At 59.9% G+C, this 27,064-nt stretch overlaps 1 protein-coding gene across 4 annotated transcripts in view; it reads right to left on the reverse strand.

Annotated features, from left to right (window-relative positions):
• Positions 1–27,064, reverse strand: part of SLC6A6 (solute carrier family 6 member 6) — a 75,271-nt gene that overhangs the window by 6,715 nt on the left and 41,492 nt on the right. For all 4 annotated transcript variants that reach the window (XM_058288335.2, XM_058288337.2, XM_058288336.2 and 1 more), the window contains 9 exons: positions 21,290–21,422; positions 14,354–14,488; positions 13,193–13,296; positions 12,937–13,061; positions 9,071–9,183; positions 4,827–4,964; positions 3,551–3,653; positions 2,900–3,000; positions 427–597 (listed from right to left, as the gene is read on the reverse strand). In XM_058288335.2, the coding sequence (XP_058144318.1) occupies positions 427–597; positions 2,900–3,000; positions 3,551–3,653; positions 4,827–4,964; positions 9,071–9,183; positions 12,937–13,061; positions 13,193–13,296; positions 14,354–14,488; positions 21,290–21,422 (1,123 nt within the window). The remainder of the gene's footprint in view (positions 1–426; positions 598–2,899; positions 3,001–3,550; positions 3,654–4,826; positions 4,965–9,070; positions 9,184–12,936; positions 13,062–13,192; positions 13,297–14,353; positions 14,489–21,289; positions 21,423–27,064) is intronic.

The following is a 27,064-nucleotide window of genomic DNA, read 5'->3' on the forward strand; positions in this document are numbered from 1 at the left end:
ATCTAAGTGGCCGCCTGGCCCCTGGGGTCCCAGCTCACCGCTTCAGAACCCTGCTCCCAGGATAAAGCCAGGCATCGACGCTCAGAGCCCCTGCCCGCTGCTCAGGCCTCCTCCCCACCCCCACCCCTAGAACTTGTAGTCCTGCTGGCCAAGCACTGCCGTCCCTCCTACCCAGGCCGTGGAGGCCCGTTTCTGCCTCCCGCGCCAAGGCCTGCTGGGAACGCCACCCCAAAGCTTTCTCCCGTGTCAACTGTATTGTGTTCCCGCTTTCCCACAAAATATACTCCCGTGGCAACTACTCCCTCAAGTAGGTGAGGGCTCTAGGACTCAGAGAGGGCAAGCCACTTGGCCCAGGTCACCCAGCAAACTGCCAGCCAGCCGGCCTTCGGCCTCGTGGCTCCCCGGCCCCGGGGCCCAGGCACTCACCACGAGGAGAGGTCCTTTCAGCTGGCAGAGGCGGATCAAGATGACCAGGGGGATACACACCATGGAGGACAGGGCCAGGCTCCAGCCCAGCCCGATGGCCCAGGTGGGGTACATGTAGACTTTGTTGTAGGTCAGGGGTACATACTTGACAAGAGAGAAGATAAAACATCCCTGCAGAGAGAAGGGAGCCGTCAGGGGGTCCTGGGCACTTGGGGCAGGGGCTGCTGGGACCCGGGATGCCTGGCCTCCTTCTCCACTCTGCTGCCCTACGCATCTCCCCTCAGTGCAAACCTGACCCAGCCTCGTCCCTGCTCAGAACCCCTCCATGGCTCCCCAGTGCCCTCGGAACAGGGCGCGAGCTCCTCGGCCTGGCCAGCAGTGTCCGCCGGGAACCGTGCCTCTGCCCGCTCCCCCTCTCAGCTGTCACCCCCTTCTCCTCCAGGTCTGTACTCGGCCCCCATAAACGTCTTCCAGCCCCCGCTGCTTGCCTCAGGGCCCTGGCACCGGCCGCTCCCTGTCCCTGGACTTCCTGCCCCCTCGTCGCCGCCTGGTCAATGCCTCCACATCCCACCTTGGCTCGGACGGCCCTGCCCTCGGAAGCCTCGCTTGTCCAGGCCCCGGGCAGGCCTGTGCCTGCACTTTCCCTTCCCCGCGCACGGCATGTCTGCAGCATCCAGCTCCCCGACCTGAGGGGGGTCCCTGATGCGGGCATGTTTCGGGCTCGCTCCTCTCGGTTTCTGTAAGACCTGGTGCTTGCTGTTGCACAGATGCGGGTCCTTCTTCTCCCTCCCCCGCGGCGGCCCACCCACCGCCCAGGGAATCGTGGGGCCCTGGGCCTGGCTCCCCCGTGTCCAGGGATGGCTGGGAGGGCGGTGCTGGGTTGCTGAGCTCTGACCCTCAAAGCCTTTGTCCAGGACAGGGGCCCCTGGGAGCAGAGCGTCTCGGCCGGCCGGGCAGCCGCAAGCCTCCACTGCTGGCTGGAATTAAGAGATTCTAACCTGGGGTTGTCTCGGATCGATCCACAAGGCGGAAACAACTTAAATCTTCATCAACAACCACAACTGGATGAGAAGACGTATCAATTTAAAACAGAATTGATGACCACGGGAAGGGAGAGCCTGAAGCTCTGGATACCCTCTACTGAGCACCTGCTGTATGCCTGGGCCTGATGTCCTTTCTCTCCTTATGCGTGGGGCTGTGGCTTAAATGGGAAAGTCGTAGCAGAGAGGTGCCCTGGGCCCTCCCAAGCACCAGGACTCTTTGTGTCTCCCCAGGATTCACCGGCAGGGATGTGTCGCCCAGTCCTCTTCCCACCAGGGTGACCTCACCCCTTGGAATATGGCCTATCTCTAATCTAGTTAATGCCTCAGGGAGGGAGAGAGGAGGAGACTGAGGGTCATGGAGGTGAGAGAAGCTGCCCACTTAACAAACGTTCAGTGAAGAGGAAAATGCAGGCTTGAATCCAACTAACTTCATCTCAGCAACAAACTCCTCAAATTGCCGTGGTTACTGGCTGCTATGGTTACTTATTTTTGTGGGGAAAACTTTCTTGGGAAAACATGCACCTCCGATGAAAAGGTCACAATCGTATTCAAGAACAGTAGCAACAACCTAACACTGTCGGGGTCTCTCAGGTCCCACTGAACTACTGAGGCCCAGAGAGGGGGAGTGACTTGCTTAAGGTCACACAGGGAGCTAATGGCAACGTTGACCCGTTCTGGCCGGGAAACAGAGGCACGGAGGGTCCCATTCACGCAAGGAACCCCGTTGCCGAATGTAAGGACCGTTTCCGCCATCTCTTCTCCCCTTGGTGTGAGCTGAGAAGGGCACAGCCGATGTCGCCTTCCCCCACGATGAGCTCCAAAGCTCACCGCTGGTTTCAAACACCGACGGGGAAGCAGCTTCTGCTGCTGAGGAACTTCCAGGCATCAGAGCCTCTGGGCAGAGCGTGGAGGAGGGCGGGAGAGAGCAGGACAGGGGCCTGCCGCCGCCTTGGGCCTGGGTGGGTCACGAAGCTTCCCGATGCTGGGAGAGCCCGGGCACCTCTCTGCGGGGATGTGCTCTCCCTGAGTCTCAACCTCCTCCTGCCCGAGCCCCTGCACCTGTGACCTCTTCCTCAGACATCCCCAAGGCCCCTCCAGCGGCCCGCACTGAGCTCATGAGCTCTGGCAGGGTTGCGGGAAAAGGTTGTGCCCCCAGTCTTGGCTCCCCTGACGCTCTCGACCCACCCCGGGTGTACCCTCCTCTTTCAGAACTCCCTGCCTTTGTCTAGGCTAAGTTTTGCCAGGAACGCCCTTCCTGTTTTCCCTTCTCCTACTCATCCTTCAAAACCCCACTCAGGTCATCTTTGGGAACAGCCTTCCCCCCCTCTCCAGCACTTCAGCAAAGGCCGAATGAAAGATGACTGGGCAGAGGACAATGTCAAGAACCAGGGAGGAAAGACGACCCACAGCTGAGGCCGGAGAGAACTTACGACGCAGAGAACTGGAGTGATGACAGCCCAGCTGTACTTCATCCAGGGCCCAGGGCGATAGCCAATCATATCCTCAATACCATCGTAAAAGTTATCGCTGCCTGCGAGGGAGAGAGGTGGACACGTGCTGTCGCAGGACCCGCTGCCAGCGCCAGCCCGAGGAATGGCGTGGGGGTGGCCGGGGTCCAAGAAAGGGTCCCGGGCCCGGAACTAAGCCCCTGCATCTTGACACCACCCAGATCCCAGCGTGGCAGGCCACGGAGACCCGCAATCTCGGAAATTAAAATTTCACCCTGGATTTCTCTGGCAACGCTAGGCAGATCCTAAATGCTGATGTGGCCAATCCAGGGTCTCAAGGAGGTTGGGATGGACATTGCTGGACTCTAGAGGAGTTTAATCAGGGACCCCATGCACGATCGAGTGCTGTGGTTGTCGGAAAAGAGAGTCACCCCTGCACTTTCAGCATCGAGAAAATCTGTAGTGCGGCTGCGAGGAAAGAACTTGTGGAGGGAAGAGCCAGCCCTGAGAGAGAGAGTCCAGGAAGGGAGGGCCTCTGTGTTCAACTCACTAGAAGTCTCTGCTTCTGAAGCTTCTAAGTGGAGAGGCCCAGAGGACAGACTCGAGAAAGGATATGCAAAACTCCCTACTCACCATATACCCAGGCAATAGTGATACATTCAAAGAATGCAACCCACAAAAGGCATACACCGCTAGCTGCATAGTAGTCAAAGAGTTGAAATATATACATGCCACCCTAGGGAGAAAAAAAACACACAGAGAAGGTGGGTTTGTTATTGGATATTTGATTCCCTTCCTATATAAAGAGCGCTGGCATATTAAAAAAAAAAAAAAGAATGCAAGAGAAAAATGGGCCAAGACTATGCGGCAGTTTAAAGATACACGAGCAAAAAGATGCTCAACTTCCTGTTTGACCAGTTTAATTAAACACACACAAACAAAAGCAGTGCACGTCCTCCCCAACAAAAACCAATGGATTCCAAGACGCCTACTTGCAAAAGAGGTGCTGAAAATCAACGGAGGCAGATACAGAACGGCTCAGCGCATGGGGCCGTGATCTGCCTTTCAGGGGAGTCCTGAAGACGCCTCCAGAAAAACATTTTATTTCTACTTCGGGTAATTAAAATGCTGATGAAAAGGTCTGGGGGCATTTGTTAAACAGAGAGCATGCAGCGGCCAGGGCGGGGTCAGGAGGCCACACTTCGAGGCTGGATGCTAAGGCCTGCACTCTTCTTAGAGCAATGACCACCTTTTCTCGGCTGGCCTCTGGCTCAGCATGCCCCTCTCAGCACTCTGCTCCCTTCCTCTCTTTCGCCGTTTTAAATGGATGCTTCTTGTGGCCCCTGCCCACCCCCGAGCAAGGTGCATGCCCCGCCAATCACACACCCGCACAGCCGCGCCCAGCCCCGTGCAGGTGACCTGCAGACAGGGCGTCTGTGTCGTCGCCCTGTCGCCCTGCCTATTCACAGTATTTCCTGGGAAAGGCCACGTTTGCTCTCGCCAACCTCCCCAGCGGCCCTTCCAGGCCTGAGACAGGCGGTGGGTGAGCAAAGCCGTGGCTGAAATGGACTTCAGCAGGAGCTCCCTCCCCCGAGGCTCCCGGGACCAGAGAGGGGCAGAGGGCAGCGACTGGCGTCCACCGTGTTGCTATGGTGATGGGAGAAAGGAGCAGGGCCGTCTGCGGGGCTAAATGCTAAATGCGCCCACGTCTGGGTCCACGGCTGGGTTCTGGGGCTCCTCCTGCTGTTCCGTCCCGAGTAGAGCTGGACCCCTGAGTGGGGTGGGGCTGGGAGACGGTTCCCCCCGCCTCGGGACAGGGAGGTGTGAGCGCTGATCCGGGCTGACAGGCGCATCCCCGAACGCCGCCCTCGCAGGGGGACGCCCATCGCGCCAGGTGAGCGCCACTTACCTCTGTAACCATCACCAGCCCCAGCAGGTAGCTGATGCTACATATGAAGGCGATGAAGATTTCCCGACGGAAACCCTTCCTTAGGAAGGATGGGTAAAGATCAACCAAGGCTGTGATCTGTCCTTCGACTTCAACAAACTGCAGAGGGGGAGAAAGGGGGGGAACAGAGAGCCGCGGGGCATCAGCCGCCCGCACCGTCCCATCCTCAGAGGGGCACGGGGGGCGCGCGCGGGGCGAGGAGGGGAGGAGCTGGGCCTGTGGCTGGTGCAGCCAGGGGTCAAGGCCACAGGGTGTCCCCGGCCTCCCAGGATCCGCGTGGCAAGGCCCGTCTGCCTGGAGCCCCCCGCCACGGCCGGCTCACGGCTGGCCGGGCCCCCCGCCTCGGCGTCCCTGCCTCGGCCGCTTCTGCCGCCCGCAGGCTGTTCCCTCCTCACTCCAAACGCAGCTCAACAACTCCTGCTCCTCTGAAGCCGACGCAGACGCCTGGCCCTGGCACGCGGGAGGGCACGTGCGTATTTACACGACTGCCTCCCTCAGCAGGGGGGGTCCCCTGGGAAGGCACGGGCGGTGCCACACTCGTTCCCGGGCCTCGAGGGCCAGGCACTGGTGGCTACTCCACCGATCCGTGACGCATGGGTGCACCTTGGTACCCCCTTGCCGGGGAGCTGGGCGAGTCTGGACCCTGGCCTCCCCATCCGTGAAACAGAGGGCAGTTTAAACCAGATTCGTGCTGGGGTTTTTAAACCGTTGGAGATGAGGATGGGCCTGTCGGGGAACTGTGCACGCAGGTGGAAGCTGAATGCTGCCCGTGATTCCAGGGGTCTCGGGGGCTCCAAGACCCCATCCTCAGCCTCCCACAGGTCAAGAAGCTGGGTGGAAAAGAGCCATCTATAGATCGCTCACTTTCTAGGACTGGAGGACTCTCTATCTTCTCACCTGACAATTTATTTTGGAGACTGTTCCTCCTTATCACTACATAGAGCTGACTCAGCTTTTCTCAAATAGCTGCAAAGAACTTCATCCTATGGATACACATTGTCATTGATTTAACCCTTCCCCAGCTGTTGGGCATCTAGATTGCTTTCAGTCGTCTGCTGCCACTGATGAGGGCAACAACTTTCCCTCTAAATACAACTTTAAGCACCACTGTGCTTGTGTATCCGTAGCACAATCAGAAATGAAAGTGCAGGGTTAAAGGGCACGCTGAAGCAGTTTAAATTTGGATGGTGACTGCCAAATCGCCTGCCAACCAACCTACCCTCCACAGTCGATTTGATTCTTTTAAAAATGGGAAGGCTTTCCTGGACCCATCTGTTGCTTAATCTGGGAGAGGTTTGCTTGGTAAAGGATGTTTTCCCAACAGTCTCACGTGGTCCTCTGGGACTCATTATAGGAGGATCAAGGAAAGGAAGACAAAAAGAGAGAAAATTGCTTTCATGTGCTGACAGGGGCTGGGGAAATGGCACTTTCCTGCGGGGAAGGTGGGGTATATGGCTTAGAGGCTCTTCAAAGGGGTCCAAAGACCAAAGAGCAATTTTGGGGGCCTCCAATTGATGTAAAAAAAGAAAGGGGAGGGGGTGGTGGGGAAGGGACAACTCTGTGATTACACTGAGAGCCAGGAATTGCACACTTTGGATGGGTTGTGTGGTGTGTGAATCTTGCATTTTAAAAAAAAGGGGAGGGAGGGTTTGAACCTAAGTAGCAGCCAAATTATAGTAAACCAGCAGCTCGCGTGTTCACGCGACGCTTCAGAAGTTAAAAATGAAGCTTCTACGGAAGCAGACGTGGCTCGGTGTTTGAGCACCTGCTTCCCATGTATGAGGTCCTGGGTTCAAGCCCCAGTACCTCCTAAAAATAATAAATATATCAATAAACTAAGGTTCTCCCGGTGGCACTGATGACCAGGGCCAAGGCAAGCACCAACACCCCTCATTCCCACGGCCCCACTGCCCCCCCCAACCTGCTCCACCAGACTCCTTGGCCTGGGAGCAAATCCCAGCGCCCTCACTTAACAGCCAAGTGGCTCTGACCCCTCTGAGCCTCAGTTTCCTCCTCTGTAAAGTAGAAGGAAACCGCCTCCTCTGCAGGGATGTTAAGAATTGGGATTTTCGGAGCCGACTGGCGCTCGCAGCACCGTGCACCTAGGGGGCTCCCCTAGGCGGATGCAATGCCAGGGGGCAGGGCGGGCTCCTTCAGTGGGTGGTGGGTTCCATTCTCCTTCCCTCGCTGGGTCCCCAGGGCAGCATTTCCCCAGTGAGCGAGGTGGGGCCCCATCTCTGCCTGAGGCTGTGGATCTGCACCCGACCCATCGCGGGGAACTCGGCCGCCAGGCTCGGGGTGGAGACAGGGGAGCGGAGCACACGGCAGGGTCTGAGCGAGGCCGGCCCAGAGCCGAGCTCCCCTCGGAGAGCAGATGTGGGTGCGGCCTCCGCCGCTATCTGCTAATCCCTTTCCCGGTTTTCCCAAGTTCACGAAGCACATCCATGCACAACTGGGACTCCACCTGCTGTTGTCTGACCCCAACGTCTTCTGCCCCAGCCCCCGGCATCCTGTGCTTGGGCCTGGGGGCCCGATGGCTTTTAAGTTCAAATCCCGCCCTCGGGCTGTACACAGCAGCGACTCAACCTGGTTCCTTGCCCTCTCTGGACCGTAAAGTCCGTGCTTGGGGAAAGCTCTGAGAACGACCTGAGCTGCTCCAAGCCCTTGTGGCCCGTTTGGGGTCTAGCTCAGGGTGGGTGTCCTCAAACAGGCCCACCCTTCTCTGTGGGTGAAAAAACACCTAATGAGTAACCACGGCCAGCTCCAGGCAGCATTTTCAAAAGCCTTAGTGGCTTATTTTAGGCCCACGGAGACGTCACGCCTTGTCAGCTATTAACCTCATCCACGTTGTTGTTGTTTTTCGTTCACTTAGAGCTCTTGAGGACGTTACAAAAGCCATTTGCTCTGGGCCTCCAAAGGGCAAACTCATTAACAAAAAATGATGAATGGAGACTCTTGCTTGTTTACACAGGCCGAGGCGATCAAAAAACGGCAGAAACATTTTGTTTCCAGGCTCCGGGACGTTTGCACTCTGTCTTCGCTGCTCCACGCCGGCCCCCTCCAGCTTGGCTCTTGACCTTGCTCGCTGCCCGCCTCCTCTTTCTGGAATTGCTCTCCTCTGCCTGACCTCGTAAGGATTTCCTCCTCCTGGGTTCGGACTTCCCAGGGGGCCCGCCCTGGACTCAGCCTTCTACTGGGGAGGACGGCGGGGGCCTCTCCGGGATCGAGGCGGCCGCAGCTCTGACCTCTGCTCGGGGTCTCCGCTGCTCAGAGGCCCTGAGACCGTGGTGAGGGGCCGTCCTGCAACGCTCTGTCCAGCCTCGGACGGAGGCCCCTCGGTGGTGCAGCCGCAGGGGCTCACCCACCCCGGCCCGCCTGCGGCCTGCCCTGCTCGCCAGCCGCCCCCACCCCTGGAGCCCAGTGTCTGATCCAAACATGCCCCGTTCCCGGGCGCCGTGGGCCACCAGGTAGATGGCCGGACTCTCACGGCCCCCTGGTAAAGAAGGTACCCATCGGCCAGCACAGGAAAACAGAGGCGAGTTTAAAACCTGCCCAAAGCCGCCCTGCAGTGTGGCCAGGCTTCCGGCTCCCGACCTCCCCAGCAGACCCGGCCCCTCCGCGGCTCCCGCCGGCACGCCCCGGGCGCCTGTCCCGTTGCGGTGGAGGCCAGAGCCCTGGAGGGGTGGTTCAGAGGCAGGCACCGCCTGGCCGCAGCGCAAGTCCTGGCAGGGGACGGCCCTTCGCCGGGCACTTGAAGGCGCCACACTTCCTCGAGGGCCAGAGCTTCCCGGCTCGTGTGCCCCAGCGAGCACAAAATACTGCTGGTGGCTTAGGGGCGCGATGGCTATCGACCACAGCCCGGCAGGGAGCACACGATGCCCTAAACTGCCCCGTGTGGCCTTGGGTCCCTGCTGGGACCCTGCTTGCCCTGGCCTTCCATTGTCCATCAGTGCCTCGATTTTAACTCCACCCCACCCCCACCCTAGCCCAGCCTCGGTTTCCCCTTGGTGAAAGTCTCGAGCTCCGGGGGCAGATGTACAACTCCGACTCCCCGAGCCCTTGGACGCTCCCGGCTGCCGGGAGTCTGATCTGGGGGTGGGGAGGGCGTGGCTACCTCCTGGCACCCATCAGGAGGCCTTTTCAGAACGAGGCCCCCCCATGGGAGGTCCCACCGCCCCAGGGCCATCCCCCGGGCTCCCACCTACCTGGCTATCCAGTCCAAGCAGGAGAAGCATAATGAAAAAGAGAATGGACCAAAACGTCGGCAGCGGCATCATGGTCACAGCTTTCGGGTACGCGATGAAGGCCAAGCCAGGGCCTAAGGGCAGAGACAGCGGGGAGGGAGCGGAAGGGGCCGTCAGCCGCCAGCCGCCGGGGCCCCGAGCGCACACAGACCCTTCGCTCTCAGGCGGGTCCTCCCAAACCCTGGGTGTGGACAGGAGCCAGACCCGACTTCCTGCTGGGTGGCAACGCACTGGGGCTCGGGCAGGGCCCCCGTTTTAGCATCTGTCTCCCACGCAGCACAAACGTGCCCCCTCCCAACCCAGCATCTGCAGAGGATCCTGGCTCACCGGGGGCAGCCACGGGACCGAGCCCCGGACTCAGCCTGCCGGCTGGGACAAGGAAGGCGCCGGAAGCAAGGCCACCCAGCCCGCGTTTGCTGGCAGGAAGCAAGGGGCACGTGATCTGGCAATGGAAGCCCTCCTTTGCAAAGAAGAGGCTGCTACCGAGAAGCTCATCGCTCAAGCATGGTACGGGAGGAAAGAAAAGAGCCCAGAGGCCTGCCGTGTAGGGCCAAAGCAGCGCCGGGGTGTGTCCCCAGCACCCCCAGACACAGTCAGGACCCGAGGTCACACATCCAGGCCCGGGAGGGCCACGGCCGAGACCGGGTCTTGTCCCACTACTTCCTCACGGCGTTGCCGCACACCCTCTCGGGGTCTCAGTTTCCCCATCTGTAAAGGGACGGGTCAGTTACCACAAAGAGCTCCCGAGGAGCCTTCCTGTGTGCAGATTCTCAGGTGCGGCGGCTGCTTCTCTAGAAAAGGGCTTTTGGTTTCAAAAGAGGCTTGGGAGACGGGCGCTCCATCAGCGTGGGGTGGGGGAGGCCTCCCAGAAAATTCTGGAGACAGAGAGAAACGTCTCCCCTTCCCCGGCTCCCAGCCATTCGGAAGATGCCAGGGGACAGAATCCAGTTGCAACTGAGACCGGTGGGTCACGAAGCAGTCAGGAGCCAAAAAAACCAAAACCAAAAAAAAAATCCCAAGCAAGTAGAACTAAAGGGCTAAGGGGTCGGGGCTGAAAAATTTGAAAGCAAAATCCAAAAGTCAAAAAACACATCGAGAGCTGGGGAGAGCAGGAAACGGAGCAGATCTTTAAAAAGCAAACACCAGAATCCAAATGAACGGTTCGTGAAAAGAATGGAAAAAAGAAAACCCCACCGACTCTGAAATAAATCGGAGCCAGAAACCACATTCTATGGAAGTTCATCCCACGTCCTGGGGAAAACCCCATCAAAACGGAGCATTCCGGCAGGGGTGACTGAGGGGTTGTGGTCCCAGCGATGCTATAAAAACCCACGAGAAGCAGTGGGAGGGAGCTCCCGGCCATCCCCAAAGCTGCCCGAAAGGACAAGTGTGAGGAGAGAGCGCTGGGTTAAGGAAACACGCCCCCGCCCCCGTCCAGGGCTCTGTAAAACGCACTTGGGAATCAAAAGCCGCAGCATCTCCACCCGGGCCGGGACCCCTGGGGGTCTCGGGTGGAAGCGAGTCCAGCTGACTGTGAGACAGATGTAAAATGGGGGCCCCCCACGGCCCCCCCACCCGCTGGGGCGCTCGCGTCTGTATTTTCCGTTTTGCCTCTCTCAAGCCAGCCCCCGCAGAGGGTCTGAGCGTCTTTCTCTAAAAGCACACGGCGAACTATAGAGAGAGAAGTCCATGTGAAGTCACGCAGCTGCTCGAGACCGTCAGGATGCCTCTCCGTGAGCGGGAGACCACGCCACGCTACGTTTCGTTTGCGCTCCGGTCGGCTAAATAATCATCTCGTTCAAATGCACTTCGCTCAATATGGTGCTTGTTAAAAGCTTATTAGAGAAATAATCACCCTTGATTTGTCGGCTATTCAGACATCCCCGTGGGAAAGAGATGACAAAGCCCTGGCAGTGGACGGAGGAAGCAAACAATGTGGGCTGACGATATAGACGTAGAACGCTACCTAGTTGTCTACCAAGATGTAACAGGCAGCTCTGTATTTCCTATTATATAGCTCTGTGTTTTATCTCTCTTAAATCTCTATCTTCCGTGCCTCCAGATTCACGCCACGCTCCTGGGGAGCTCCCCAGCGATCGGAATCGGTTTGCCAGCCCTCGACCAAAAGAAAACTCTCTAGGGTGGTACAGGCTGTCCTAGGCGCTCCCTTGTCACCCCAACGGCAGGAGCAGGGATGTCTGGAATTACTTGCTGGGTCCTCAGTCTCCAAGGCTGCCTTCTGGGGGCCTCTCGGGGAAGGAAAACCCTCTGACGGTCCTATTTGGAACCAGGGATGGCAGGGGGATGCGAGCGAGGAGGGGTGGGCTTGCCCAGATGGTGAGGCAAGAAGGGTCCAGGGGAAAGGGTGGGGGCAAGTGGAGAGGACAGCAGGGCTTCGCTGGACCTCTGAGGACCCTGAGGAAGCCAAGCACACCCTCCCACGAGAAGGGCCAGGAGCGGTCGTGTCCAGGGTGAGTGGGAGAGACCGTCCATCCTCGTGCCTGGCCGTCATGTGGCAGGTGGAAGGAACAGTGGGCAGGACGCCGGAGGCTCCAGCTCGGACCCCGGCCGGCCAGTGAGGCCCCTGTCCTCAGGCCCTGGGTCTCTTTGCTTGAGCAGTGGACGCTGGAACCCTGCTGCCCAGCAGCCCTCTGCTGGGGCCCTGGGACCAGCACCCTTTTATTTCACACACGGAGAGGACGAGGGTGAGGCCAGAGCCGCGGCTCCAGCTACAGGCATCCCCAGTCTCTGGGACTCCTTGGAGTTCTGGCTTCAGCCCAGAGCCCTCGCCGGTCTGCCCGTGACCCCGGAAAGGCTAGGAGACACCAGGGGGCATCGGGCCGGGCCGGATACGGCAATATAACAAAACCTTTCAGGCAATGGACGGCCCAACAGCTGGATGGACCACCACCCTCCAAGCGAATTGGGCAGGACTGGGAAGGGGCGGCAAGGTGGACACTAAGGCAGCTGGATGCCCGTGACCCCTCACGCCAGCTAAGCCACCGCACCTCTAAAGTTGCAGGTGCACGGTCTTGAGCGTCCAGGAGCAAGTCCGAGAATCGAGGGCCCGGGGGGGGGGGGTGGCTTTGGTACTCGGGCTCGAGGAGGGGGGGGGAGGGCATCTAGCAACTGCAGGCACCATCAGGCTCCAGACACATCTTGCTGGAGCTCTGGGGCCCCGGGTTCCTAAGACACCAAACTGTGCAGGAGCCACAGCCCTAAGCCTCTGGGATTCTCCCAGCCTCGGCATCCGGGGGTGACGGTGACCTACTTCAAAATCGGATGTCACCTCCTCCAGGAACCTTATGCAGACGCCACCCAGAGGGGACCTTCCGCTCCCACTCTTTCTCCCTCATCCGTCCTGCCCCTCCTGTGTCCCGTAAGTAAATATCTACGGCATGAATGAGTGGGTTCACAGAACACAGAACACCGAGGCTGAGAAGGTGGTGCTGAGATGCTCACAGGGCCTGCGTCAGGGAAGTGGTTTCCGCTGCTGAAACCAGGAGTTTGCCGGGAGAGTGGGGCCGGGGGTGCAAGCCCACACTGAGGGAGCTAGAAGAGTCCCCAGCTTCAACCCCCCGTCGCGTTTCTGCTGCCCCTCAAGGCAAACCACAGTGGAAAACGTCTAGCATTTTCTTTCGGTACTCTATGATGTTTGGGGGATGGCGTGGTGCAAGGGGGGAGGGGAGTCCACTGCGAAAACCGGGCTCGTCCACCCCCAAACCCCCCTGCGGGGGTGGGAGGGGGGGTCTGGCTTCATGCCTGCAGTACTCGGCTCACACACTAGGTGGCAGTGCCCACCACCACTGCCACCGATACCACCATACCTGACTCAGCCACATCAGCAATGTCCACCCCTTGCTCTTGTGCCATGAAGCCCAGGACGGAAAAAATTGCGAAGCCAGACACAAAACTGGTACCACTGTTCAGGCATCCCAGCAGCATACAGTCCCTAAGTTACACATATGTCAGGGAGCAAGTTAATTCACAACACAAGGAAGCCACACTCCCTACTTCTTTTTCTTTTCTCTTTAAACATCATCACCGCTACGGTGCACGGGGGCCCCCCGGCGCAGCACTTGCCTGTACGAGTCGTACTTGTACTTGTTGTAGCTCCCCAGCGAGGTCATGGCCCCCAGGCAGATGGCGTAGGAGAAGAATATCTGGGTGCCGGCGTCGATCCACACCTACGGGCGCGAGGGGGCAGGGGTGGCGAGGGGAGAGAGGAGGGGTCATCAGCGCAGGTTCTTGCCGCTGCCCGAGGACCCGACCTCGCGAGGGGCCACGGCGCAGCCCCGCCGGGGGGCCAAGGGCGGGTCCTCCATCGCAAAGGGAGGCTGGACCAGCCGCAGGGAGCCCCGGAGGTCAAAGCAGCCCCCGGGCTCTCGGCATTAGGGGAAGAGGCCGGGCTTTGGAAGCTGCATTCCGACCCTGGAGTCATCCCGGGCAAGTCCACAGCACGCCCTGAGCCTCGGCGTTGGCATCAGTAAAACGGGCTCCGCTGCCCGACCCTGATTTTGCAGGTTCCCGGAGGATCTACCCCAGGAGCAGATGCCCGTCCGCCGAGGCTGCTCTTACTACCGTAATCGTTATGATCGTGAGTTGGAACGGGGAGCAGTTCCCCGGGGGATGACGCGGGCAAAACTGTCCTCGGGACCCGCCGCCGCACAGCTGCCACGGCGGGAAGCTGCCCGCCCGGCTGGTCTAAGCCCTCCCGCCCTCTCCTCCTGCCCGGAGTGGGGGGGGGACGGTGGAGACGGGGCCCTCGGGAGGTAACCCCGCGGCCTCGGAGCCTGGGACAAAGGGTCCTCCGACGGGCCCATCCCACGGTGTCCCCCGACTCCCGGAGGTCACAGGGCAGAGAGCAGCAGGTGGACTTTTCAGCTTTGGCCCCTCAGCCGGATTCCAAGAGGTCACCAGCTCTGAACTCCGGCCTCAGCCCAGGACGCCAGCCGGCCCCAGGCCTCGGCCCTCCCCCGCCTCGCTGCCGCCTCCTTGCGTCCCCGTGGGCAGAGCAGTGGGCGCGAGGAGGGCGGGGGGCGGCGAGCGTCACGGAAAGATTTCTCTCCCTTACCTGGCGCGGGGCCTAAAGCAGACTCTTAACTGGCCAACCTCGGGCGTCCTCGACACAGAAAATACACACGCGCCCCGAAGCCCCCCGCCATGGCCCGTGACGGCCTGGCTCGCCGGGGGGCCCCGCGCCCCACTGCCCGGCCCTGGGTGGGGGGTCCCGCCCTGCAGTACCTGTGGGTCCTCGAGGCGGGAGATGTCGGGGTACAGATAGAACTTGATGCCGACGCCTGCGCCAGGCAGCGTGAGCCCACGGACGAGTAGCACCAGAAGCATGATGAACGGGAAGGTGGCAGTGATATAAACGACCTGCGGCGGGGAGAGAGGCGCGCGGGTCAACCCGGGGCCGGGCAGGAGGGGGACTCGCCCGGCACGGACCCTGCAGCCAGGTCCCTGCGCCCAAGCCTCAGATGGGACCGGTCACGGTGCCTCTCTGGGCCTCAGTTTCCTCATCTGTACCTTGGGCAAAGCACAAATACCTACCTTGTAGATGTCCCGGGCACTGCCTGGGCCCCGAAGTTCAAGGGTGAACAAGACCGAGAAAAAAAAACTCCTGCTCTCATGGATCTGCCCTGCCAGCTGGCAGAGACAGAAATAAAAGGGTACACCATGAAGTCTGTGCCTGGCACACGGCGCAGGGTACATATTACAGCACTTAGTGGGAGCCTGGTGATTCCAATCCCAGGTCTGCCCCCTTGCTTTGCTGTGTGACCGTGAGCAGGTTGCTTAACCTCTCTGGGCCCCAGTTTCCTCATGTGCAAAATACAAGTTAATAGAGCACCCCATCAAGGGGTTAGATGAGGCTTCAATGGGATGATGTTTACAGATGTCCCTGAAATAGCACGTACACGGGAAGAGAGTCCACGGCTGACATGGCTACTGTGTGGGACTCACACGGGGACTTCTGAGGAACAACTGAGGCCTCGCAATGCCCCCTCGGCTGGGAGGGAGAAGGCCCCATCTCTCCTGGGTCCCGGGAGGCCCAAGGCTCTCGCTGGGTCTCCCGCACGCCCCACACAAGCCAGAGGCAGGGCGGGAGGGGACGGCGGTGAGCGCCCGCTCTGCCCCCCGTTCTCTCCCTCTCCTGCCCTGAAAACGCTGATTCCCGAGGCTTCGCCTCCACCGACGTACCCCAGCTGCATATAACGTTTCAGCGCAGCGCGCGCACCCGGGAGGAGCTCGGGAGCCGCTGAACGACGGCCCTGCGCGCGGAGCAGGGCACCTGGCTAAGGACTCCCGAGGCCCTGGCCCTCTTCACCTCGACTACGCCCCCAAAGCCGCAGGCCGGCAGCCCAGTTTACGGAGGTGGGAACGAGGCTCGGCGGGGCCCAAGGACTTGCCTGGCTCATCTACAGAGGTCAAGATCTGAACCCAGAGCCCAAGGAAGGCCGAGCGCCTGGCCCTGCGCAAAGGCACGAGGCATTTTACTGTGTCAGTGGGCGACGGGCACCAAGTCCTCGGGGGCCCCTGAGCGGCTGAGACTTGCCGGCAGAGCCCAGGACCACGCCTGAAGGCCTTGTGGGGAGGGGGCTTCCGAGAGGAGGTGCTGTCACCATGCCCCCTGACGGGCGAGGAAACTGAGGCCCGGAGGAGCACTCAATGTGCTCATGGCACAGGGGGTGGTGCAAGAAAGACCCCCAGCCTCTGCCCGCCCCGCACGCCACTTCTGGGGTCCAAGGAGGTAGCGGTGGTCGACGGATGTCGGCCGCACCCCAAACTCTGCCCGGCAGCCCCAGACAGCACAGTTCTGAAGCCTCGATCCCCTTCAGTAGAAACAACCAGAAACAGGCTTCGGAAAAGGTCAAGAAGGAAGCCCACAGACCCCACCTGGCTCAGCTGCCCGCAGCCCAACAATACCGGCCAGCATTTATTGAGCACTTGCTGTATATCTGGTGCTATTCTAAGTGCTAAAACTTCTACACTCATGCACCCCGCCATTAGCCCTCTCGGGTAGGTTTTATTATCCCTATTTTGTAGGTGAGGAATCAGGCCCAGAGAGGGCCGTTTGCTTGCCCAGCACCTAAGTGGCAGAGCTGGGATCGCGTGCCCCAGAGCTCCATGCCGCAGCTGCGGCAGCGGCAGCAACACAGCTTTGACTCAAAGCCCTTTCACGCCTGGCAGTTTATTTAACCCAGTGACCGGAGGGAGGCTGAAGTCGCCGAGGGCTGTGGCCCAGACTCTCGGATCTGAGTTCAAGTTCAGAGGCTGGTTTGCTGCCGGACGTTGGTCCTGCCCCTCTCGGGGTGCCTGGGAAACAAGGGGCTTGGGCCAAATGAGCTCCGCTGCTCCAGGGGAGAGGGAGGAGTGGTTGAGCGGGTAGGTGTGTGTGTAGGGGTCATACCCCCCTTCTGCCACCCGCTAGCCACGTGACTTTGGCCTTGGCCTCATCTAGATGGGAACACTCACCAGGCTGACTCTTAGGCCTGTGGTGACAGGCAAGAACCCTGCGTCAGAACTGGTGTGAGGACCCTGTACATTAAAAAAGGAGGGATCCCCCCCACTCCCTCCCTGGACCCCCTTTCTCCCTCTGGGCCTCAGTTTCCCCAGCCACTCTTTTCTTCTCCTTGGGAAGAATGGGGAACCCTCCCCATTTCCCGAGGCTATAAAGGCAGACGGGGAGGGTGGGGGCACATCAGGAAGCCACACAAGGGGAGAGAGACATGAGCACAGAGAACCAGCCTGGCGCCCCGGCCTGCCCCCTCCCTTCCTGCCCAGGCGCCCCCCGACAGCTTCCACCCCCGGGGCCCGCCGGCCTAGCGCCACGCCCGGCGGCAGCGAACAATAGCTGCTGACAGCAGCCCCCTGGGCCGGTCCCCAGAGGGCTGCCACTTCAAAGCCAGCTGGGTCCCCACTGGGGCAGTCGGCCTGGGCTGAGGCCGGAGGGGTTTGTGCCAGGGGCACGGCCCAGGATCCGGAATGAGGTGGCGGTGATGGGGGCTTCCTTTGTTTTCATTATTCAATTTATATTGAACAGCACTCACGCAGCTCTGACTGCGTGCCAGGCACGGCGAGCGAGAGCTTTCCGTGTATTTGCTCATTTAATCCTCACGAAGGCCAAGAGGGAGGTACCGGTATTACGTTCGGTTTCTAGAAGAGGAAACCGAGGTTCAGAGAGGTGAAATCAGCTGCCTAAGGGCACAGAGCCAGTAGGTGGCAGGGGTGGGATCTGAGCCCAGGCCATCTGGCTTCAGAGGCATCTGGTGTCTCTTTGTGCCGCTAAATCCACAGTCAGACAGTTCCGCTCTGTCACCTCTTCCAAAAGCCACCCTTGTTTTGCAGAATTTTTCGCTCCGAGGACAAGCCCCTGAGAGCCATTCTCTCAACTTTTCCGTGCCTCCCCCGGGATGCTCGCGGGAGAAGCCGGTGCCAGCCGCTGCCAGTGGGCCTCTGGCGGTGGCCCAGCAGGCCTTGCGGCGGGACGCGGTATTTTTCCGCTCTAGCTGGCGAACATCCGTAGCTCCTCTGAGCCTTCGACCCAAAAGCCCTGTGGCCCGATTGCCCTGGAAACTTGCAAGGACACATGTTCCCCATTCCCTGAGGACAGTGGGGAAGGGCCGGCCCAGGAGGCAGGAGCGAGGGCTCCAGTCCCCACTCTGTCCCGAGCGTGCGGGGGGAGGCGCGGGTCAGGGGCCATTCGGCCCAGAAGGACAGACGCTCCGGGAGCTGGGGCTGCTGCCCGGTCAGTGCCTGGTACCTGGGCAGGCCCTGAGGGCCCTCCAGCAACGCCGTGGGGAGGGAGGCATTGCTCAGTCGTTTCCCAGAAGGGGAAACTGAGGCTCAGAGAGGCAATGGGACTTGCCCAAAGTTAGGCAGCTCTGGGAGCGCAGAACGGAGATCCCAAACCAGCCCTCTCTACCCACCAGACAAGAAGAGGTGCTTGGAAACATGAGTGCCTATTTCTAGGATGGTACCCCCCACTCTGGGTGCACAGGGGCTGGGGTTCCTGCGTAAGAGCCTGGACTTCCGTGGCCTATCTGCCCCACGCCCTACTGCCCCCTCAGGCAGAGAGCACGTGACGGTCAGTCTGGTGAGGGAGCAGAGGGCTGCCTGTGCACAAATCCCAGCTTGGCTCCCGACAAGCTCTGTGACCTTGGGCAAGTCAATTAACCTCTCTGAACCTCAGTTTCCCCTCCCATAAAATGGGACTCATAATCTCACTGACCCCAGAATGTTATGAGGATTAAATGAGCTACTAAACAGACCCGGCACCGTGCCTGGCACACATGTGCTACACAGAGCACTTGCTGTTAAAGGACTCAAGCTACAGTCAAGTTTCAAACACCTGCAGGGTCTACGATTACAAAAAGGAAGCTGCGCCTCAGAGAAGCCGAGCGACCTGAACTCGGGTCCTGGGCCCTGCCTCCCCTGCCTCAACTCCCCGCCAGACTCCTCTGTATGGACCAGGATCAGCCGTGGAGCGGGACTTCGGCCCGGGGAGGCTGGTCCTGCTGTGCGGGCCTGGCCCCCATGCGGGCCGGGGAGCTGGGCGGCTGCCCAGGCTGGCCGCCATGGCTGGCGGGCGGGCGCTCGGCCCTGGGGTGCCAGGGCACCCACGGGCCCTCACTGTATTTTTCTTGGCGTCTCTTGACTGGCCAAGGCCCTGCTGTTGTTCTGGGAACCAGGCCCACCCTTCTGAGGCCTGGAGCCACCCGAGGACCAGGGTCGTGGCTCGGGGGGGGGGGGCTGGGGAGCCCCTGGCAAGTCCCGTCTGCCTGGCCTCCCTGCAGCCTGGCCCCCTGAGCTTCTGGCTTCAACGCCTGGGCTGCCCCATACCCCGCCTTCTCTAACGCTTTGCAGACCGATCCTGGTGGGCGTCAGCCTTCTCCATCAGATTGGGGGTTCCTCAAGGAACTGTCAGACACACCTCAGGGCCCTTGCACAGACGGTCTCCTCTCCCTGGAAGCCCAGACCTCCTCGCTCCCTTCCACGCTTTGCCCCAAAGTCACCCCAAAGGCCCTCCCTGACCACCCCACTGTGAACTGCACCCCGGCACGCCTGCTCTCTTCCTTATTCCTTTCCGTACCTTGTCACCCTCTGACTCCTACACGTTTCACCGATTCATCTTCTAGAATCTGACTCTTCCTTGCCAGACTGTCAGTAAGTTGATAATAGACATTTTCTCTGGTTTTGGTGACCCGGGCAAGGCCCAAATCCCATTCTGACAATGGTACCTGGCAAGGTGGAGGCCCAAAAACTTTCAGTGCCTAAGTAAATGATTATGTCTCCAGCACTGCCCGGGACTTGTGCTCCACAGAAACTTCTGACAGACAGACTTTCGCAGGGGAAACCAAGGCAGGGCGAAGAAGGGAACTGGCGGTTCCTGTGCCCGGCTAGGTGCTCAGCACACCAAATTTTAACCCTCGCTCCAACCCATTCTACAGATGAGGAGACCGAGGCTCAGAAATGACCTTGGCCAAGACCCTTAACCCCTTGGGCCCGTTTCCTTACTATTTTAGTACAATGTATGGTTTTCTCACAAGACCAAGGAAGGAATGGGATAACGCAGGTGAAAGGGCCCTCCGGGGAGGTTTAATACCTCGTGTCCCCCCATCCTCCCGCCTGGCCCCCTCCCCACCTGCCTGTCCTGGGGGCAGGGGGCCGTTGCCTGCAGCCTCTGGGGGGAAGGAGCGGGGCGGGTGGGGAGCTCTGTGGCCCTGCCTGCTCCTTTGCCAGCCTGGGTTTTAGGAGCACTGTGTCAATCTGTCCCGAGGAACAGGCAGAGGGCAGGGGCAGCACAGGGCCCCGTTCCAGGGGCTGTCCCACTTGGCCTCTCCAACCTGGGGACTGCGGATCTGGCCAAGCGTGGGACGGGATTAATTATGTGGACCTGCTGAGAGCCAAGATTTTATCCAAGCGGCTCTTTTATCCAAGGGGGGGAAGCACATTCCCCGATGCTAAATTCAAGCGTGCGGCTGGAGCAGCAAAGGCGCCTCTCCACACAACTTCCCCCACTGCCCGTCACCGTCCCCTAACGCCACCTGAAGATACTCTTCTGCCCGTGGTGGCTTCTTGATCCTACAGAGGTTTTCTCCCTATCAAGATTCAAATGCTTCTGAGAAGAGGGAGCATCAAAAGGCAAATCCAACCACCTGCGTCAGGTCTCACCCCTCTGGTTGTCAAAGATGCCCCTGCCCTGGCCCCTGTCCTCAGGACGAGCTGCCAGGCGATTGCTGGGCTCTCACGGTTTAGTCGGCAGCTAACATTTTCATTATGGTCGATACACCGGGTACATCCAAAACCTTAATTACAGGATAACATTTTACTGGTCACCTACCACCTTTGTCAACAGCTAATCCCCTAGTAACCTATTCCCCAGTAGCACTTATGTCAAGGGTAGCCGATAACCTCGGTTAACAGCTGACATCTCAGTTATCAGCAGATTTAATCATCAGCGAACACTTTCAGGCTGACATCATCATTCCCAGCGAAAATATTAGTTGTATGATAACTCAGCGAATCAGACTTAGCAGCCGACATCTAAACCAGTGCTTCTCGAACTGTCGTGCACATTCAGTTTATCTGGGGATAGGGTGGAAATGCAGATTCTTGCCCTGCAGGACTGGGCAGACCCACCAGTGGGTTTCTAACGACGTCCCCGGGTGACGCCCCTGCCAGGCCTGCTTTCATGAAGCAAGGGCGTGTGGTGTCGGCCAACAGCTCAAAATTAACAGTCGCCGGCCCAGCTCTCGTTACCGCGTATGTGTGGCGATCACATGAATAATTACGCGAGTTATCTGTGAGCAGCTGCGTCCTTGCCAGCACTTCCGGATGTGTGAAACCAGGTGTGTGGGACCTGACTCACACCGGCCCAAGAGGTGACTTAAACATTTTCAGGAAAACTTGGCTGAAACGTTAAGCCATCCGTGACTCCCGAGCCGACACAACGGCAGAACTTATACCATGCGATGGGCAAATGCCGCACGCCACGTGCCTTCCCCACGTTTTTTTTGGAGGGTTGTTTTCTATCGGCACACACGGGCTAACCCTCGGCCAGGCCAGGGCTAATTTGGGGCCAGAAGGTCCTGGCAGGGGACGAGAGATTTTCTCGGCTAAGGGTCAGCCTTAATATTTCTCTCTGGGAGGGAGGGAAGGAACGGAAATACAACTTACTTTGCCCGTGGACTTTACACCCTTCCAGATGCAGAAGAAACAGATCAGCCAGACGAAAAGAAGGCAGAGGGCGAGGTCCCACTTGAGAGAACCCAGGTGGTCGATTCCGGAAGACAAGCTCAGCACGTTGCGCCTTCAAGTAAACACAGAGGGGGGCGGTCAGTCGGTGCCCGGCCCGGAGGGCACACGGCCCTGGGCCGGAAGAGCCGGGGCCCCGAGTCGGCCGGCCGGGGCGCCAGCCCCAGCGCAGGCGCTACGTTTGCACAAGCGGCCCTGGCCCTCTGAGCCTGGCGGTCCCCGTCAGTCTTGGGAAACAGTGAATGCCCACGTCACAGAGCTGTTGCCAAGTCAAGAATATCCCTTGGCCTCAGCCAACCCTGGCTTGGTGAGTGCACCCCTGAGCCTCAGTTTCCCCAGCTGAAAAGCGGGATTCTCTGTGTCACCTCAGCAGGCCCTTCTTTGGCCCTGCTGTGTGCCAAACACGGGCTTTGAACGTGGACTCCACCCATTTGCTCGATCTCTCTGGGCCTCAGTTTCCTCATCTATATAATGGGGATAACTGCCCTCTCCCAACATGCTCTTTACTCATCCCTTTCTCCTCTTGCAGCTCTCACTAAAAGGTCAGCTTTGCGAGGAGAAAATCCAGACGAGGTGTTAAATACAGGCCCTGGGAGGCAGCCAGCAAGCACTCGGTAAGCCTTAGCACGGTCACCAGCGTGTGCCGAGGCCAAGGAGAACATACCCACCGCCCTGGCCACGGTGCCCAGACAGGGCAGGGGACCGCAGACTTGAACCCAGGCCCGCCTGCTCCAAATCCAGGTCTCTCTCAACCCCGCCACATGGGGCTGACAATGGTCTTTTCCAAAAGGGACCTGAAGGCCGCAGCAGCTTTCGAACCCAAAGCCCTCCCCTACTCGGCCTCGGAACTCAGGGCCTCCACGAGAGGCGCAGGGCGCCAGGCACCCCTGAGAATGGGCAGCCCCAGCAGCGCGGCTTCCCCATCGCTGCACCTCTGTGCTCCCTGCCTGAAAGGAGCCCACTCTGCACCCCAGTGTCCCCAGTGTCCCCCCAAACCTCCCCGAGGGGCGCCCCTGTCTTCTGGGCTGCCCTCACACCGGAAGGCCACCCTCTGACCGTATGTCCATCTGCTCACCAGACCCTGAATGTCCCTGCCCAGGACAAGGCACACAGTAGGTGCTCACTTAGGGCTGAGGCGATGCCCTGGTGTAAGGCTTGGCCTTTTCTTATCTTCCGAAGGTCAAGTGGGCTGAGAAGCTCGAAACCCCAGACAGCCCCAACTGTGACCACACTCAGCCGAGGGCCAGGGGACCCAATAGCCCTTCGGTGCCCGCCGCTAACGCGCTGGCCCGTGCTGGGCACCTGGGCAGCTCCGGAAGCCATGAGGAAGCAACCGAGCCAGGCGCCGCCTCCCCCGCGCCTGGCGGCCGGTAGCCGCGGTCAAAGGCACGTGTCCCCTGGCCCCGCAACCCCACGTCTAAGCCTCTCTCCTCCAGTGACACCCACACACGTGGCCAGAGGCCACGTGGCCACCCAAAGCCGCTCCTCGGCGCGTGGTCTGTAGGGGTGGAAGACACGCCCCAACGCCCACCCACGGGGGCCCAGCGAACGGCGGGGCCAGGCCGCGATCAGACGTGACCCAGCCTGGGGGGCGAGCGGGGACGGTCTCTGCGCCGTAGGGAACCGCACCCGGGAGATGAGGGGCGGGCGCAGCGAGGACAGCGCGGTGGGCTACCGCCAGGGTGTGAATAAGAGGAGGGGCAAGAGAAGCCTGCTGCGAACCCGGGAGACCGCTGCCAGCAGCTGCCCCTGGGGAAGGGACGGGACACGGCGACGCGGGGCTGGGACAGGGAGCCCCGTTTCCACCAATACTGTTTTTACTCCAATTTTTTAAAAAGTGCATATATTAAAAAAAAAACCGTAATGTTAACGGCTCCTGGGAATGGGACAAATGTGTCCCATCGGTTGGGGGCTGTCCTAGCAGGAGAGCTCAGGGCCGGCAACCAACTTCCTTTGCCAAGGCCGTAATATCTCAGGGGTAAGCCACCAAGGCCCGTCTGGGGACTCCAGCTGCCGAGACCCCCTGACGGGCTCCTCGCGCACCAAGCAGCGCCTTCCTCCTGGGGCCGGCAGCAAACTGTAGAGTGTAGTGCCCCGGGGGAGGGCCACGGTCCGCTGCTCCTCGTCAGAGCCGCCTCGATACCCTGGCAGGGGGCTGCACAAGTTGCCCCCAACCTGACCACCGTCCCCCCCCACCGCCGCCACCCAGCCCAGACCCCCCGGCAGCCCCTCGCTGGCCACCCACCGCCACCTCGCTCCCTCCCATCTGTTCTCCTGACGGCTGTCGAGAACCGAGTCCCAGCCTGTCCCTCCCTCTGCTCAACAACTGTCCCGGCCGCGGAGGCCTGCCGATGGCCCCAGTGCTCTTATTGTCCTCAGCCCCGAAGGGGGTGACAAAATATTCTTTAGTTCAGGCCCAGCCACTTGCAAGGGACACCAGGACAACAGGCATAAATTACAACCCAACTGGACCAGCCGGGACGGAGGGTCGGCCCATCTCAAACCTCACCCCCTTCCCCCCTCTCCCTCCCCTTCCTCCCTTCGGCCCCTGCTCCCTGGTACGCTCTTGGAACAGGCTGAGCAAGCTCGGGCCTCAGGGCCTTTGCACTGCCTGTTCCCTGCACCACACAGAGGCCGGCTCGCTCCTTTTCTCCTGGCTCAAGCGCCACGTCCCTGAGGTCCCGGAAAAGGCAGCGTCCCAGGTCCCGCGCCTGTCCCAGCTTCAGATTTCGTTGCAGCACTTCTCACTTGACTTATTTAATCGACACCTGCTTCATGTCTGTCTTCCCACAGAAGCAGGGATTGTGTCTGCCTCCTCCACTGCGGGACTCCAGGACGGTGCCCGGCACGTGGGAGGGGTCTGATAAACACGAGCTGAATAAATTTTGGACCCATGTGCTTGATGGGGAGACTGAGTCTCAGAGAGGTTCAGGAATTCACCTGAAACCACCCAGGTTGGTGGAAAAAAAAAAAATCAACCTTGGGCCCGGGCTCCTTTTATCCTCCCGCCGCCCCGTGTGCGGAGCCCCCTGCTCGCCCTCACGGGGGTCTACAGTGCTCGGGCCTCCCTGGTCCCTCGCGCAGGAGCGAGATGCATTCTTGTCTAAGAATAGTAATGATTCATCCTCGAGCGGGAGCCAAAAAAGCATCGCCTGGATGTCTGTTCTGAGTCAGCCGCCCTGCTGCCGGCCGGCCGGCACTCAGAGATGTAAATACGTCCTCCGAGTGGGCCAAATCGTTTCCTCTTGACTGCCGTCCAGCCATTTATTAGCGGTGGCTGTCCCCTGGAGACCGGCGGACGCAACAATTAGAAAGGCGCTTGCACGCCCCGAGCCCAGGGCCGCTCGAGGCTCTCTCCACCGCCTCCCCCTTCCGGCGGCTGCAGGGGAAGATGGGCCAAGCAGGGCTTGTTTGCAAATATGACTCACGTCTTTGATTTTAATAAAGTCTAATGATACGTGCTGAGCTCCCGGGGGCCAGGGAGGAAAGCCGGGTGCCCGATGGGGGGCATTTGGCCAGGTCTGGCCCCGCCTGCCCTCCAGGCCTGCGGGACAGGGCAGGACGGGGTGGGGGGGCAGGAGCTGTGCTATCCCACCGCAGCGTTCAATGACAAGGCCGGTGGGAAAGGGCAGTCTCCTGGGCCCCAGCCGATCTGGGAGAGGGTGAGTTACCTGCACCATTTGGTCTTGCAGGCCAGATCGGGGATTCAGGCAGAGAAAAGACCCCCTGGGCAACCCAACGGTGGGGTCACATCTGTGACCATGGACGTGAGCTGGTGGGGACCCAAACAAAAGGTTGCCTGCTGGTGGGGAGGGGGCCGGAGCCGGGAACTCTGCTAGCTGCGCTGGACATGGGACATGGGCCAGCTTATCCTCTCTGCACCTCGGAGCCCATATAAGCCGGGCCTGGGGCCCCGTCCTGAGCACATCACTCGTCCTGGCTCATTACGACTCGCCAAAGGCTGGGAGAGACTGGCACCACGCCACCCCGGGCGTCCAGAGGAGAGCAGCTCGGCTTCGAGAGGTGAGGCGAGGCGGGCAGCCCGAGGGTCCAGCCGTGTCTCCCCATCCCTGTTAGAAGGAGGAAGGGGATAGCAGGGCCAGAAAGATCCTTCCAGAAGCAGCCCAGGAGGAGGTCACAGCTCCGCACGTGCCTCATTTGCTGAAGGACAGGATAGGCCAGGGATCTGAGGGTCCAGAGCAGGTAGAAGAAGGGAAAGGAAACACTGGCTGTTGCTGGGGGGGGCGGGGATTGGACTTCGGCCCAAGTGTCATCGAGACCAGTCTCTGCAACCCGACTTGGGGACCAGGCCGCGACGCCACGATAACGTTCCAGCGAGGCTCGCATGGTGGAAACCCCAGAGCTGAAGTCGCCGTGAGGTTGGGTGGCCGCTTTCAGGGGAGATCACGTATGGTGAGCTCCACCCCAAAGCTGCAAGATGGCTGAGCCCCTGAGACCCTATACAGAGTTGGTGCTCAATATATGCTCCAGCCTCTCTCACCCACCAGCGTTTTCCCCCGTGTAATGTCCAGAAAACACAGATCCAATCACATCATTTCTTTTCTCATACACCTTCCACGGACCAAAGCTCAGGCTGATTAGCCTAACGTGAGGCCTTTATCACCTGGCCTCAACCCTTCTCCCCCGCCTCACCTCCTGTCGCTTCTCCAATGGGTCCTATGCCCTGGCCAAATTAACGTCATGCTCTCCTGAAACAGTCATATTATGAAACATGCTTTCATAATAATGCCAACAGCCTTGCACGAGGCGATTCTACCTGCCTACAGTGTCCTTTCTCTCTTTTTCCTGTTTAGGGCACTCCTACTCAACCCTCAAAGCCCCAATCATGTGGCCTGTCCATTTGCAGATGGGGAAACAAGAGAGGGGTAGTGACGTGCTGTGCCAGGTTGCACAGCCAGGTGGAAATAATAAGAACTGGCATTTGGAGCACTTATTTGTGCCAGGCAGTGTTGAAACACTTTCACTTAATCCTTTCTGGCAGGGCCAGATCACATGGTTAAAAAAAAAAAAAAAAAAGCCATGAGAAGGTCCTGAGCTGGGAAATGACATGTTTAGTCACATCTGATTAGAGATGCAGGGGAAAGCAGGGAGAGCAGCCCACAGGACTGACGGTGAGGCCCCCCACAGAGGGGCAGGGAGGTGGGGAGAGTGGCCAGATTCTGGACATCCTTTGCAGGGAGAGCCCACAGGGCTTGTGAAATGGATGCGGGATACGGGGTGGAAAGAAAAGTTTGGGATGACGCCGCTTGTTTTCCCTTAGTCCACATTTGTTCTCTTTCCACGGCTTCGTGCCAAAGAGAATGGAACATTCTGAAAGGCAGGCGGCCAGGTCTGCTGCCCCGCAGCCCCCGCCCCTCGGGGCTCCTGGCTGCACCTGAGCTGCTGAGTCCCCTTGCCTGGTCATCTGGCCTTGGGTTCTATGCACACAAGTGGCAGGACTGGTCCTTCCACCCAAGCCTGTTTTCTAGGCTCTTCCCCCGGCGACCCCAGTCCTCCCTGGGGTTCCAGAGAGATGGGGAGTTGTTTGTGGAAGTCCAAGTGCTCCCACAAAAGCTCTGCTAGGGCCCAGGAGGGGTTTGCAAAGGCCAGACCAGGAGGCGAGCACCAGACCAGCCGCCAGCACGCCCCGGATTCCTGGATCGTGGAAGGGGCTTGGGAAGGTGCCTGCAGAGCCAG

Source organism: Dasypus novemcinctus, chromosome 26 (genome assembly GCF_030445035.2).
Source record: "Dasypus novemcinctus isolate mDasNov1 chromosome 26, mDasNov1.1.hap2, whole genome shotgun sequence".
In the NCBI taxonomy this organism is placed as follows: Eukaryota; Metazoa; Chordata; class Mammalia; order Cingulata; family Dasypodidae; genus Dasypus; species Dasypus novemcinctus.